Genomic DNA, 15,854 nt, shown 5'->3' with positions numbered 1-15,854 from the left:
CACTGTCTCTGGTGGTCACTGGTCACTGTGGTCGTCAGTCACTAAACTCTGTCTGCACTCTGCACTCTCTTCTAATCTACAGTATCACAGCAATCTCTCTCTCTCTCTCTCTTCTAAATCTAATCTAAATGGAGAGGACGCCAGCCACGTCCTCTCCCTATCAATCTCAATGCACGTGTGAAAATGGCGGCGACGCGCGGCTCCTTATATAGAATCCGAGTCTCGCGAGAATCCGACAGCGTCATGATGACGTTCGGGCGCGCTCGGGTTAACCGAGCAAGGCGGGAAGATCCGAGTCGCTCGGACCCGTGAAAAAAAAAGTGAAGTTCGTGCGGGTTCGGATTCAAAGAAACCGAACCCGCTCATCTCTACATAATACATCTATTACACCCTATACAGACATAGGACATTACACCTCCAATATGACCTGACCACTGGACACGACCATAATAGATCTTTTACACGCTATACAGACATAGGACATTACACCTCCAACATGAGCTGACCACTGGCCATGACCATAATACATCTATTACACCCTATACAGACATAGGACATTACACCGCAACATGACCTGACCACTGGCCATGACCATAATACATCTATTAAACCCTATACAGACATAGGACACTACACCCCCAACATGACCTGACCACTGTCCATGACCATAATACATCTATTACACCCTATACAGACAAAGGACACTACACCTCCAACATGACCTGACCACTGGCCATGACCACAATACATCTATTACACCTTATACAGACATAGGACATTACACCCCCAACATGACCTGACCACTGGCCATGGCCATAATACATCTATTACACCCTATACAGATATAGGACATTACACCCCCAATATGACCTGACCACTTGCCATGACCATAATACATCTATTACACCCTATACAGACATAGGACACTACACCCCAACATGACCTGACCACTGGGCATGACTATAATACATCTATTACACCCTATACAGACATAGGACACTACACCACCAACATGACCTGACCACTGGCCATAACCATAATACATCTATTACACCCTATAGAGATATAGGACATTACACCCCCAATATGACCTGACCACTTGCCATGACCATAATACATCTATTACATGCTATAAAGGCATAGGATATTACACCTCCAACATGACATCACCACTGGACATGCCCATAATACATCTATTACACCCTATACAGACAGAACACTTCACCCCAACATGACCTGACCACTGGCCATGACCATAATACATCTATTACACCCTATACAGACATAGGACACTACACCCCCAACATGACCTGACCACTGGCCATGACCATCATACATCTATTACACCCTATACAGACATAGGACACTACACCCCAACATGACCTGACCACTGGCCATGGCCATAATACATCTATTACACCCTTTACAGACATAGGACACTACACCCCCAACATGACCTGACCACTAGACGTGACCATAATACATCTATTACACCCTATATAATAAACATAGGACACTACACCCCCAACATGACCTGACCAGAGGACATGACCATTGTACATCTATTACACCCTATACACACACAGGACACTACACCCCCAACATGACCTGACCACTGGCCATGACCATAATACATCTATTATACCCTATACAGACATAGGACACTACACCCCCAACATGACCTGACCACTGACTATGACCATAATACATCTATTACACCCTGTACAGACACAGGACACTACACCCCAACATGACCTGACCACAGGCCATGACCATCATACATCTATTACACCCTATACAGACATAGGACATTACACTCCCACCATGACCTGATCACTGGACATGACCATAATACATCTATTACACCCTATACAGACATAGGACATTACACCCCAACATGACCTGACCACTGGCCATGGCCATAATACATCTATTACACCCTATACAGACATAGGACACTACACCCCCAACATGACCTGACCACTAGACGTGACCATAATACATCTATTACACCCTATATAATAGACATAGGACACTACACCCCCAACATGACCTGACCAGAGGACATGACCATAATACATCTATTACACCCTATATACACACAGGACACTACACCCCCAACATGACCTGACCACTGGCCATGACCATAATACATCTATTATACCCTATACAGACATAGGACACTACACCCCCAACATGACCTGACCACTGACTATGACCATAATACATCTATTACACCCTATACAGACACAGGACACTACACCCCAACATGATCTGACCACAGGCCATGACCATCATACATCTATTACACCCTATACAGACATAGGACATTACACTCCCACCATGACCTGATCACTGGACATGACCATAATACATCTATTACACCCTATACAGACATAGGACACTACACCCCCAACACGACTTGACCACTGGACATGGCCATAATACAGCTATTACACCCTATACAGACATAGGACACTACACCCTCAACATGACCTGACCACTGTCCGTTACCATAATACATCTATTACACCCTATACAGACATAGGACACTACACCCCAACATGACCTGACCACTGACCATGACTATAATCCATCTATTACACCCTATATAGACATAGGACACTACACCCCCAACATGACCTGACCACTGGCCATGACCATAATACATCTATTACACCCTATACAGACATAGGACACTACACCCCCAACATAACCTGACCGCTGGCCATGACCATAATACATCTATTACACCCTATACAGACATAGGACACTGCACCCCCAACATAACCTGACCACTGGATGTGACCATAATACATCTATTACACCCTATACAGACATAGGACACTACACCCCCAACATGACCTGACCACTGTCCATTACCATAATACATCTATTACACCCTATACAGACATAGGACATTACACCCCCAACATGACCTGACCACTGGACATGACCATAATACATCTATTACACCCTATACAGACATAGGACATTACACCCCCAACATGACCTGACCACTGGATATGACCATAATACATCTATTACATCCTATACAGACATAGGACACTATACCCCCGACATAACCTGACCACTGTACATGACCATAATACATCTATTACACCCTATACAGACATGGAACACTACACCTCCAACATGACCTGACCGCTGTACATGATCATAATACATCTATTACACCCTATACAGACATTGGACACTACACCCCAACATGACATGACCACTGGACATGACCATAATACATCTATTACACCCTATACAGACATAGGACACTACACCCCCAACATGACCTGACCACTGGCCATGACCATAATACATCTATTACACCCTATACAGACATAGGACACTACACCCCCAACATGACCTGACCACTGGACATGACCATAATACATCTATTACACCCTATACAGACATAGGACACTACACCCCCAACATGACCTGACCACTGGACATGACCATAATACATCTATTACACCCTATACAGACATAGGACATTACTCCCCCAACATGACCTGACCACTGGATATGACCATAATACATCTATTACATCCTATACAGACATAGGACACTATACCCCCGACATAACCTGACCACTGTACATGACCATAATACATCTATTACACCCTATACAGACATGGAACACTACACCTCCAACATAACCTGACCGCTGTACATGATCATAATACATCTATTACACCCTATACAGACATAGGACACTACACCCCAACATGACCTGACCACTGGACATGACCATAATACATCTATTACACCCTATACAGACATAGGACACTACACCCCAACATGACCTGACCACTGACCATGACTATAATCCATCTATTACACCCTATATAGACATAGGACACTACACCCCCAACATGACCTGACCACTAGCCATGACCATAATACATCTATTACACCCTATACAGACATAGGACACTACACCCCCAACATAACCTGACCGCTGGCCATGACCATAATACATCTATTACACCCTATACAGACATAGGACACTGCACCCCCAACATAACCTGACCACTGGATGTGACCATAATACATCTATTACACCCTATACAGACATAGGACACTACACCCCCAACATGACCTGACCACTGTCCATTACCATAATACATCTATTACACCCTATACAGACATAGGACATTACACCCCCAACATGACCTGACCACTGGACATGACCATAATACATCTATTACACCCTATACAGACATGGAACACTACACCTCCAACATGACCTGACCGCTGTACATGATCATAATACATCTACAGTATTACACCCTATACAGACATAGGACACTACACCCCAACATGACCTGACCACTGGACATGATCATAATACATCTATTACACCCTATACAGACATAGGACACTACACCCCCAACATGACCTGACCACTGGACATGACCATAATACATCTATTACACCCTATACAGACATAGGACACTACACCCCCAACATGACCTGACCACTGGACATGACCATAATACATCTATTACACCCTATACAGACATAGGACATTACTCCCCCAACATGACCTGACCACTGGATATGACCATAATACATCTATTACATCCTATACAGACATAGGACACTATACCCCCGACATAACCTGACCACTGTACATGACCATAATACATCTATTACACCCTATACAGACATGGAACACTACACCTCCAACATAACCTGACCGCTGTACATGATCATAATACATCTATTACACCCTATACAGACATAGGACACTACACCCCAACATGACCTGACCACTGGACATGACCATAATACATCTATTACACCCTATACAGACATAGGACACTACACCCCCAACATGACCTGACCACTTGCCATGACCATAATACATCTATTACACCCTATACAGACATAGGACACTACACCCCCAACATGACCGGACCACTGGACATGACCATAATACATCTATTACACCCTATACAGACATAGGACACTACACCCCAACATGACCTGACCACTGGCCATGACCATAATACATCTATTACATCCTATACAGACATAGGACACTACACCCCAACATGACCTGACCACTGGCCATGACCATAATACATCTATTACACCCTATACAGACATAGGACATTACACCCCCAACATGACCTGACCACTGGCCATGACCATAATACATCTATTACACCCTATACAGACATAGGACACTACACCCCCAACATGACCTGACCACTGGACATGACCATAATACATCTATTACACCCTATACAGACATAGGACATTACACCCCCAACATGACCTGACCACTGGCCATGACCATAATACATCTATTACACCCTATACAGACATAGGACACTACACCCCAACATGACCTGACCACTGGCCATGACCATAATACATCTATTACACCCTATACAGACATAGGACACTACACCCCAACATGACCTGACCACTGGCCATGACCATAATACATCTATTACACCCTATACAGACATAGGACACTACACCCCCAACATGACCTGACCACTGGACATGACCATAATACATCTATTACACCCTATACAGACATAGAACACTACACCCCAACATGACCTGACTGATGGACATGACCATAATACATCTATTACACCCTATACAGACATAGGACACTACACCCCAACATGACCTGACCACTGGCCATGACCATAATACATCTATTACACCCTATACAGACATAGGACACTACACCCCAGCATGACCTGACCACTGGCCATGACCATAATACATCTATTACACCCTATACAGACATAGGATACTACACCCCCAACATGACCTGACCACTGGCCATGACCATAATACATCTATTACACCCTATACTGACATAGGATACTACACCCCCAACATGACCTGACCACTGGCCATGACCATAATACATCTATTACACTCTATACAGACATAGGACACTACACCCCCAACATGACCTGGCCTAATAATAAATAATAAATCTTATGCATTGTTAAACATTGCGAATGTTATGAGAATTAAACGCTTGAGTCGCATTATTATGACCACCTCCTACATGTGATGTTGGCAGCGCATAGCCCATGAAGTAAGTCACGTGTCATGCGCTGGCATGGTGGGTATATAAGGTGTACAATAGGCCGTCTGCACACATATCACTCATTGTTGTCATTGGTATAAGGGGCGATATATCCGAGTTGCAAAAAGGGATTATTATCAGCTTTCGGGCCAAGGGTGGCGGTTTTTCTTACACAGCGCAGTTTGTGAACTGTCCGCATGCTGTTGCGTTGAAGGTGTACCGTGACTGCACAAATGGCGCCACTGTGAATAACTGATGTGGAAACTGCGGAGCATCGCGTGCCACTAATGTGAAAGGTGCGTGAGGGCCAACCGATGCGCTACAGTGGAGTAGCTCACCAACACCAGGGCCAGATTAACAATGGGGTAGATGGAGCTACAGCTCCAGGCCTCCACATACAAAATGGGCCATAATCATGGCAGCATGATGATTAGTAGCCACCAGCCAGCACTGATCACACCTTCCCCATTTTTCACAATAGGCCCTTGAATATTTTCAGCTCCATGCCCATGTGGTCCTTAATCCGTCCCTGACCAACACAATGAACCTGTGCAAACCTACCAGCACCTTATTGATTCAATCCCAGCCCGTCTAGCTGCTGTCCTTGCTGCACATGGCGGTTACTCCGGCTATTAGCTGGTGGTTATAATAATATGATCATAAGCACAACTCTGTATTCTTTCCTTATCTGTCCCCTCTATATATAAGAAAAAAACACATAAAATTGGTTAGATTGATATGGCCTCTCATACGCAAATGGGCCTTAGGTGAGAGCCTACTGTACTGTAGGTTGCTCTTATGTATTATCTGGCTCTGCCCATAAATACCATACAGATAAAACCAAACTCACTCCGGCAACACAAACAGACGCAGTCCGGGTTGAGCACGTTGACACCGGCTGATCCTGTGAGTTGGCTGCTCTTACTGGGTGTGCTGCTGTATGTATTACTTTATGTCTGTTACTGCTGTGAGCAGCCAGTATAATCAGATATCATTTTACCGATGTTTTGCATTCTAGGTTTTCCTTTTGATGGGACAGAGGAAGTGACCCGGGACTGCGGCACATTCTCCGCCTGCGCCTTGCAAAGTGATGATGAGGACCTTGGAGATACAACAACTGTCATTTGCTGTAATAAACCTTTCTGCAACTATATGGGCCTCTCTGTCAATAGCTCAGCAATAGTGGCCCGCCCGGAAATCGGGATGTATGCAGTAGGAATTTCAGTGGCCTTGATCACAATCAGACCGTGACTGGAATCCTTGGACAACCAACGATGTCTGCATGGAAATGACGCGTTTCCCCATAGTTGTCCTCACGCTCAATATTTAAAATAATGTTTTCATCTTTATCAATTTTTTCCCAAAAGCTAGAAATAAGGATCATTATATGTTTGTCTTCTCCATCATTGTATATGTGAATATTAAAATGGAAAGTTTCCATTTAATGCCCCCCATTGGCAGCCCAGGAACATGTTTACTTCATTCTGTCAGATCGGCTGTTTCTGTGTAACATATGTAAAGACCGTTCAATATCTTTTCGGTATCCGGTCTACAGATCTACACTAAAAAGGTCTATAGTCGAAGATCGACCACTAATGACATAGGTCGAGAGGGTCAAAAGGTCGACATGTAAACGTTGGACAGGTCAAAAGGTCGACAACTTCACAGGTCCAACATGACAATATTTTTTTTCTCTTTACTTTCTTCAACAATTGTGTTGATTATTTCCATGTCAACCTCTTGACCCTGTCAAACTTTTGACCCCATCAACCTAATGCACGTCAACCACTAGTAGACGTAATGATCCACACCCATCTTTTCTACACTTTACTTCAGCAAATGTATTGTCTAATGAGAACACCCTCCCCCCCAACCATTGTATCTACCTCTGCCTATAGTAATATCATATACTGCAGGGCATTGACTTCAAGGGTGGTATTCATGTGACCGCCGATCAGCTGACCGACAGTCACATGACCTCCTCCGTGAGCCCGACGGCTCACTATCCCGATGGTCGGCATGCCGACCAACAGGGACTATTTCAACTCGTGGGTGTCCAAGACACCCATAGAGTGGGAATAGAACCCGTGGCGACCGCAGGTCGCCACCGAGCCCGCAAGGGGCTTGCTGCACTCGCCCCTCCCCGCCGGGATCCCGGCGTCGGTATGCTGCCGGGATCCCGGCGTCGGTAAGGTGACCGGCGGTCAGGAGACCGCCGGTCACCAGTACTACACCCGACTTCAACATACAGTATACTGTATCAGGCCAATAAATGGCTACACCCTAGAAATCAGATGGACATTTTTATATGTTTATACTGTAGGTCACTGAAGTTGGAATGAGTAAAGGTCTGTTGCCAACTCAGATTGTAACACACAATTCACTATTGGAACTCTGACAGACACACACCAGGCTGCTATTATTTATGGTGCTGGTTCAGCGAATCCAATTTATCACCCATTGGAAACAGTAATTGTTCCATAGTGTTCCCTTTGTTCATATGCTTCATTGGTCCAATATAATCGTTGGTAACCATATATAAAGTTCCTGTTAGGGACCTTTACTGATTGAAGATTTTTATTCGATTTTAATTAATTCTGTAGTATTTTCCCACATTGGAAAACCGATCTGTTTTCAGACTATTTCAAACCGGCACTTCTAGCGACATACTTCTGTATATCATATTTGCCTATAAATATTGATACTTGCCCCTGAAGAAGTCCTTTTGGGACGAAACGCGTTGGATTCTGTGTCATTTTGTTTTTCATTTACCACCATCTGAATGAATATCTGACAAAAGCTATTTGTCCTGTTCATGTTGGATCAATCAATACATCAATGTAAAATTTGCTGTTAATCTGAGCTTAACTGCTCTTATATGTGGTACTGTAAAATAAATTTTATTTATCTAAAGGAGTTTGTGTTTTACAAAGACTTTTTACTGGTACTATACAGCTGTCTTACACATTATTATCATCTGGTTGTTAACAAACACCATTAGCGCCCTCAGAATTTTTTTCATATTCTTTCACGGACATTTTTATATGTTTATACTGTAGGTCACTGAAGTTGGAATGAGTAAAGGTCTGTTCCCAACTCAGATTGTAACACCCAATTCACCATCACTGATCCACTATACATTGTGCATTTCAAAAAGATGAATGGTTTCTAATTATAGGACTGAGATCATCAATCGGGAGATCTGTTCTGTTGCGGAGAAACGCGTGCTTTATATATGTTCTCTGAAACTTATTGAGAAGCTTATCTCTCTTTGGTTGCAGTTAGGGGTCACAATTTCCAACACTGTTTACCCACCGGTACCAGACAGAATTCTTCTGTAGATTACTCCATATATGGCCGGCCTTGAATGTGACTGTATATGGGAGTAGGTCTATTTCCATGCATTTTTACACAGAAAAATAACCAAATTGTATTTGTATTAATGATAATGTTACAGTGTCATGCAATAAATTATTCTTATCACTTATCTATATAGTGACAACTTATGCAGTGCTGTACAGATATTATATTGTATGCTATTCTTATCAGCAGGCCACGGGGGTACAAAGGGTACATCCATCCTGCACAGCATCTAAACAGCGCAGTGAGGTGAGACGCGGTAGCTGGGAACGCCCCCAATATGCAGAAAACAGGGTTGTGTCATGAGGCCACGCCCCTCTCACCAGAGAACTCGCCCCCTCACACTGACACTACGCCCCTTTTCAAACAGGAATAACTGCTGCGCACAAGGATACCAATTCCATGGGACTAAAAGTTGGGAGGTAAGGGTTACCCCAGTCACCTGGTACCGTCAGTGCGCATAGTATGAATGACGCTACACTGCAATGATGCTTGGCGCTGCGCCCCTTCCGTGTTCTATCTATGCTTGCCTCTCTGCTGCTGCGGCCACGGTCAACCTAAGAGGAGCAAGAACAGGCAGCCTGACGAAAACGAGGATCCGCGACTGGAACTGTTGGGCAATGGGCCGCAACAAGCAGCAGGCTCGGACCATTTCCTGCAGACACCTTTCCCAATCTTCAGCGATCAGAGTGACACTAAAGGGCCATATACACTAGGACGATAATGCCCAATTTCATACGATTTTGGGCATTCGGCCCGATATATCGGATGAAATCGGGCATTTTGGAGGCGTTTCCGATCCGATGCGCGTTCCCGCGAGCATCGGTTCGGATCCTCCAGATTGAATGTGCTGCACATTCAATCTGGTCCGACCCCGTAGGCGTGGCTGGGTTCGCCCAGGATCGGCCAAGATACATCGTATGCAAAAGGACAGCATACGATTTATCTTGGCCGATCCTGCCCCCCGGAAGGCTGCCGGGGGTGATCACCCGCGACATGTCAGACGGTAGTGTATGGAGCACTTAACGTCAGTAAGCCGGAACACCAGTGTGTCTGGTAAGGGACAGAGTAATTGTACTTCATTTAATTCCATTCTAATGAAATCCATCTGACTATATACCCCTGTTCATTGAATATGGCCCTTTGTTTAACATGCAACGGAATAAATGTGTAGTGACACATGAGGGGAGGCACTAAACAGTGGAGGCCCAGTGACACTGGGGGTGTGGGCGGGGCTGTGCCACTGGGATCTATTACCACTAGGAGGTGGGTCTTGATAAGGCTGGGAATCTTTTTCCACTGGGGGGGGGGGGAGCTATTTTTTAGGTGGCCAACAATTTTACAGTGGGGGCTTATGGACACGGGAGATGAGAGGGTTAAAAACACCATCTAGGCCATTTAAAAAAAAAAAATGTTTAAATATATTATTAAAAATACTTTGGAAACTTTATTAAATAAAAAGAGACCCTGACAAATTCTGAGCGGTTTTTGGAGAAAAAAAAATCGTCAGGTAAGTGGTTTAATAAATTTAAAAAAAACAGAGTTCGGCACTCACCATAATAAACTGACTCGCCACAATACATAAATAATAGGGTCTTGGTTGACGATGTGATCAGGGCATTTAAGCTTGCAAGTCCGACACTCACAGAATTATGAAAACCTGGTAACTGCAATCACTGCTACTAGTTATATACCTATGTAGACAAAAGTGATTGGACACCCCAGCGCAAGCAAAATGGCGTGCTCCTGCAGCAGACACACGTGTTCATGAAGGTATAAACATTTGCTAAAGAAATTGTTTGCCGGCAGGTGCTAACCATGGGGGTAATTCAGACCTGATCGCTCGCTAGTGTTTTTTGCAGTGATGCAATCAGGTCAGAACTGCGCATGCGTATGTACCGCAATGCGCAGGTGCGTCGCACGGGTACAAAGCGGATCGTTGCTGTGCGATGGGTTTTACGAAGAATCCATTCGCATACCTCCCAACATTGGCTTCTTGGGCAGAGGGACATCCGCACGGCGTAGCCGTGCCCGATTTTCGAAAGGGCGTGGCTTATCGGACAGGGGGCGTGGCTTTGTGGTAGTGCCACCATTTTTTCGTCACTGAGGGGGCATGCCCAGCACTCTGTGAGCCGCTGGCATGCCCCCTCTCCCTCTGTCATCTGTGAATAGACGCTGTGCGCATGCGCACATCGTCTATTCACCGCTGCTCTGCTAAGCAGGGCAGCGAGAGACTCCCAACTGCCCCCTCCCCACCGCGGGACACTGTGGCCCGCGGGTGGGACAGCGGGATAGTCCCCAAAAAACGGGACTGTCCCGCGAAAATCGGGACAGTTGGGAGGTATGCATTCGCACAGTTGATTGCAAAGAGATTGACAGGAAGAGGGCGTTTGTGGGTGGCAACTGACCGTTTTCTGGGAGTGGTTGGAAAAACGCAGGCGTGTCCAAGCGTTTGCAGGGCGGGTGTCTGACGTCAATTCCGGGCTGAAGTGATCGCAGCGGCTGAGTAAGTTCTGGGCAACTCAGAAACTGCACATAGTTTAATTGTACCGCTCGGCTGCACAAGCGTTCGCACACTTGCACAGCTTAAAATACACTCCCCTGTAGGCGGCGACTATCTGCTCGCAGCGCTGCAAAAAACTGCTAGCGAGCGATCAAGTCTGAATTACCCCCCAAGTGTCTTGTCATTAATGTGTGGAAGAAGAACGGTCATTGTAGGAATGCAACTCACCCTGGAAGACCTCGAAACTGCAACCCAGGGACCGGACCGAGCTAACCAGGGAGCTGCAGAAGAACAGGGGTCGTCCCGTGCATATCACTGTACACAAGTTCCAAATGGCCACTAATGTACTGGTTTCCACAAGAACAGTTTGAATGGAGGCCCATGCACTTGGATCGATTTGATTTGGATTTCTCTTCTGTTCAATCACTTTGCATTTTGTTAATTGATCAAAATAATCTATTAACACTTCTATTTTTTAAAGCATTCTTATTTTGCAGCATTTTTTCCGCACCTGCCTAAAACTTTTGCACAGTACTTTATATAAATATATATATTTGTAAATATTTTTGTTGCCTACGTTCATCATGGGAACGTTTTAATATCTGAACCTAAATTAAGGGATGTAAGGGTGTGGGAGTCAAGGTTGGGGGACCCCCGAGATATCAGTGTACTGGGCAACATGATTTCTGTTGCTGCCCCTGCTTATCAGTCCTTGCCCCACAGGAGCTTTAGAACTGAAGTTCATGCCGAGAAACTTACACACTAGTGTTCACTTTGTCACATTTCAATTAACATACAAGTAAGTTATGGAGTGTGGGAGGAACATTGCAGAATGTAAAGGAAAAACAAGCAAATATGATGAAAACATGCAAACTCCACACTGAAAAGCCATGACCTCAGTTATGACCTAACCACTACACCACCATGCTGTCCCAATAAATCTATGTTCTTGTCTGCATTCTTCGGTTTCTCTCTAGACTCAAGCACCAAATAAATCTGAATTCAACGTGATGCCTCTAACAAAACGGTATCCGGACTCCAGGTCGACAGCACAAAGGTCGACACACCTTAGGTCGACGCCAATTGGTCGACACACCTTAGGTCGACATGGACAAAAGGTCGACAGGAACAAGGTCGACATGGAAAAAGGTCGACATGAGTTTTTCACGATTTTTTTCTTTTTTTGAACCTTTTCATACTTAACGATCCACGTGGACTACGTTTGGAACGGTAAAGTGTGCCGAGCGAAGCGGTAGCGGAGCGAAGGCACCATGCCCGAAGCATGGCGAGCGAAGCGAGCCATGCGAGGGGACGCGGTGCACTAATTGGGGTTCCCGGTCACTCTACGAAGAAAACGACACCAAAAAAACATAAAAAACTCAGGTCGACCTTTTTCCATTTCGACCTTGTTCCTGTCGACCTTTTGTCCATGTCGACCTTTTGTCCATGTCGACCTAAGGTGTGTCGACCAATCGGCGTCGACCTAAGGTGTGTCGACCTTTGTGCTGTCGACCTGGAGTCCCAGACCCAACAAAACAAGACTTTTCAGACTTATACCCCTTTCAGACAGAGAAAAGAACACAGTAATTTCCCGGCTCTGGAAGAGTAGACCCGCAATTTTTTTCTGTCTGAAAGGGTCAACACAGGACTGAATTCCCGAGACTTCAACCCAGATTTCTACCTGGGTTTTTCCCGAATCGTACTCGGGTTGCCGGCTGTCTGAAAGGGTCTGACCCGGGATTTTAGAAATGGGTCACGGTTAACAGCGCTGATTGGCTGAGCTGGCGGGCCACTGGCAATTGGCTGAGCAGCAGGGTCTCTCTGATTGGCTGAGCGGACGTGGCACTGGCACTGGAGTATTAGCCCTCTCCGCCAGAAATTGCTCCCTTCTCCTCTTGGCATAAGACTGTGCCAGGTAGCGCAGTGCAAGCAGCTGCACCAGGCTCTCATTTGCTGTGTGAAACAGCAAAAAACAGCTGTTACTCGTCGGCCATGGTTAATGCAATGCTGTGATCTGTCACCACCCACTTTTCATGACCTCATCTCTGTGTGCCATAAAAACAGTCCATTTCTTATAACACAAAAGTCTATTGCACGGGTTCTGTCTGACAGGGGTTGACCCGGGAATAATCCGGGTTAAATGTGCTGTGTGAAAGGGGGTTAGGAACTGTAACCCAGGTTTTTCCCGACTTCACAAAACCGTAAAAAACCCGGGAAATTTAGATTTTTCTGTCTGAAACTGGTATTATACAGCTTTCAGACAGGCTGGGGCTTCAACTTGGCTACTACCTGGCTTTCGGAACACAGGATGGATCCCAGTCCCAGCTAAGTACCCCCTTTCACACAAGAGATGAAATTCCCAGCAAGCATTTGGGCCTGGGAATTTGTAGGGGCAAGATGGCTTAACCCACGTCTTTTCTCTGTGTGAAAGTGTCAACCCATGTCCAAAGACCAAAGTCCTCGACCCCGGTCATGACCAGAGTTGAAGCCCCAGCATTTTAGACCTGGGTAGACCCCTTCACACAGAAGAAGGCCCCAGGTCGAACCGGCTTGCTCCGGCAAATTACTGTGTCAAAATCTCTGTGTCCAAAGGGTATTACTAACTTTTAATTATATCTATTGCTTTACATGTCTAACATTCCTGGCATCTGACTGGCTGACCAGGGATTAAATGACCACCGCTCCGGGTGCACTGGACAGGGGTGTGGTATGACATTATGTCCACCCCATAATATTGATTAGGTCTCAGAACGTTAAAATTCAGGATGTCGACACGTTCAGAGTGGGGGGAGAGAAAGAGAATTCCAGAGATAGGGAGCAGCACAATCTTGGAGGCAGGGATAGGAGGAAGTAATCAGTAAGCAGGAGAGGCGGCATGCATTTGTGGAGTGAAGAGGACGGGTGAGAGCATGAAGGGAGATAAGGTCAGAGATGTAAAAAGAGAAGAATGGGTTAGAGCCCTTGAATTGTAATGGGGTAGAAGCTTGAATTGGATTCTGAAAGGGTAGGGGAGCCAGTGTATAGCCTGTAAGACGGGGGAAGTGGATGTAGTGCGCTTGGAGAGAAAGATGAGCGGGATGTATAGATGCAGAATAGGAGAAGGTCTAGAAACACAACTGTGGGAGATATCTACTATTAGTGGAAGTGGGTGGAAGTGAAGTCACGGGAGGAGACAGAGAAGGAACATTTACAGTGAAGGATTTTTAGGAGGAGAGGGGGGGGGGAGTCTACAGTGTCAAAACCAACAGAGAAGTCGTGGAGAATGAGCAGAGAGTAGGGGTCCTTGGATTTGAAAGCAAGGAGGTAATTGCAGACTTTCTGAGGCAGTCTCAGTGGAGTGGAGAGGATGGAAGCCAGACTTAAATGGGCCAAGCAGAGAGTGGGAAGAAAGAAGAAGTCACCTTTGAGAAAAGTCATGTGATTGTGACGAAACGCGTTAGGACTTCTTTACTTGTCTCTTCCTGAGCACACATCTAGCAGTGCTTTGGATCCCTCTGCAGTGCGGCTAACAACACAGCAGACTGCGGCTTCCTCTCACACATAGCCAGGTGACTCAACCATCCGAGGACACCCAGATAGTGATGCCTTCCCCCCTAGAGGGTCACTGACAGCTCCCCCACACTGGACGTATCAACAGCCACACACTACAGATGGAGCCTCGCTCATCTAGCCTTCGCGGCTGCACCATGGTGCACCAAGGTTTATTAGCATAAGCCTTTCATCTATTGTTCTCAGCTGCAATAGAATACAGAGAGATCAAAAAATTAGGGGATTGGTAAAATTAGGGGATTCTGTACTGGAAAAGGACTTAGATAGCAAGCTAAGCAGTAGTACCCAAAGTAGGACTGCAGCAAAGAAGGCTAATAAGATATTAGCATGCATAAAACGGGGTATTGATGCTAGGGA

General features: G+C 45.5%; 1 protein-coding gene across 2 annotated transcripts in view; it reads left to right on the top strand.

Annotated features, from left to right (window-relative positions):
- LOC134927130 (ly6/PLAUR domain-containing protein 2-like) overlaps window positions 1–9,504 on the top strand; it is an 82,388-nt gene extending 72,884 nt beyond the window's left edge. Inside the window, exon 4 of one of the 2 annotated variants that reach the window (XM_063921172.1) lies at window positions 7,104–9,504. In XM_063921172.1, coding sequence (XP_063777242.1) covers window positions 7,104–7,336 — 233 coding nt within the window. In that variant the 3' untranslated portion in view covers window positions 7,337–9,504. The remainder of the gene's footprint in view (window positions 1–7,103) is intronic. The other variant, XM_063921173.1, reaches the window with a different exon arrangement.
- Window positions 9,505–15,854: the final 6,350 nt, after the last annotated feature.

This window comes from Pseudophryne corroboree, chromosome 5 (assembly GCF_028390025.1).
Source record: "Pseudophryne corroboree isolate aPseCor3 chromosome 5, aPseCor3.hap2, whole genome shotgun sequence".
Classification (NCBI taxonomy): Eukaryota; Metazoa; Chordata; class Amphibia; order Anura; family Myobatrachidae; genus Pseudophryne; species Pseudophryne corroboree.
Note: the sequence above shows the minus strand (reverse complement) of the source record. Positions and strands in the feature narration are given on the sequence as shown.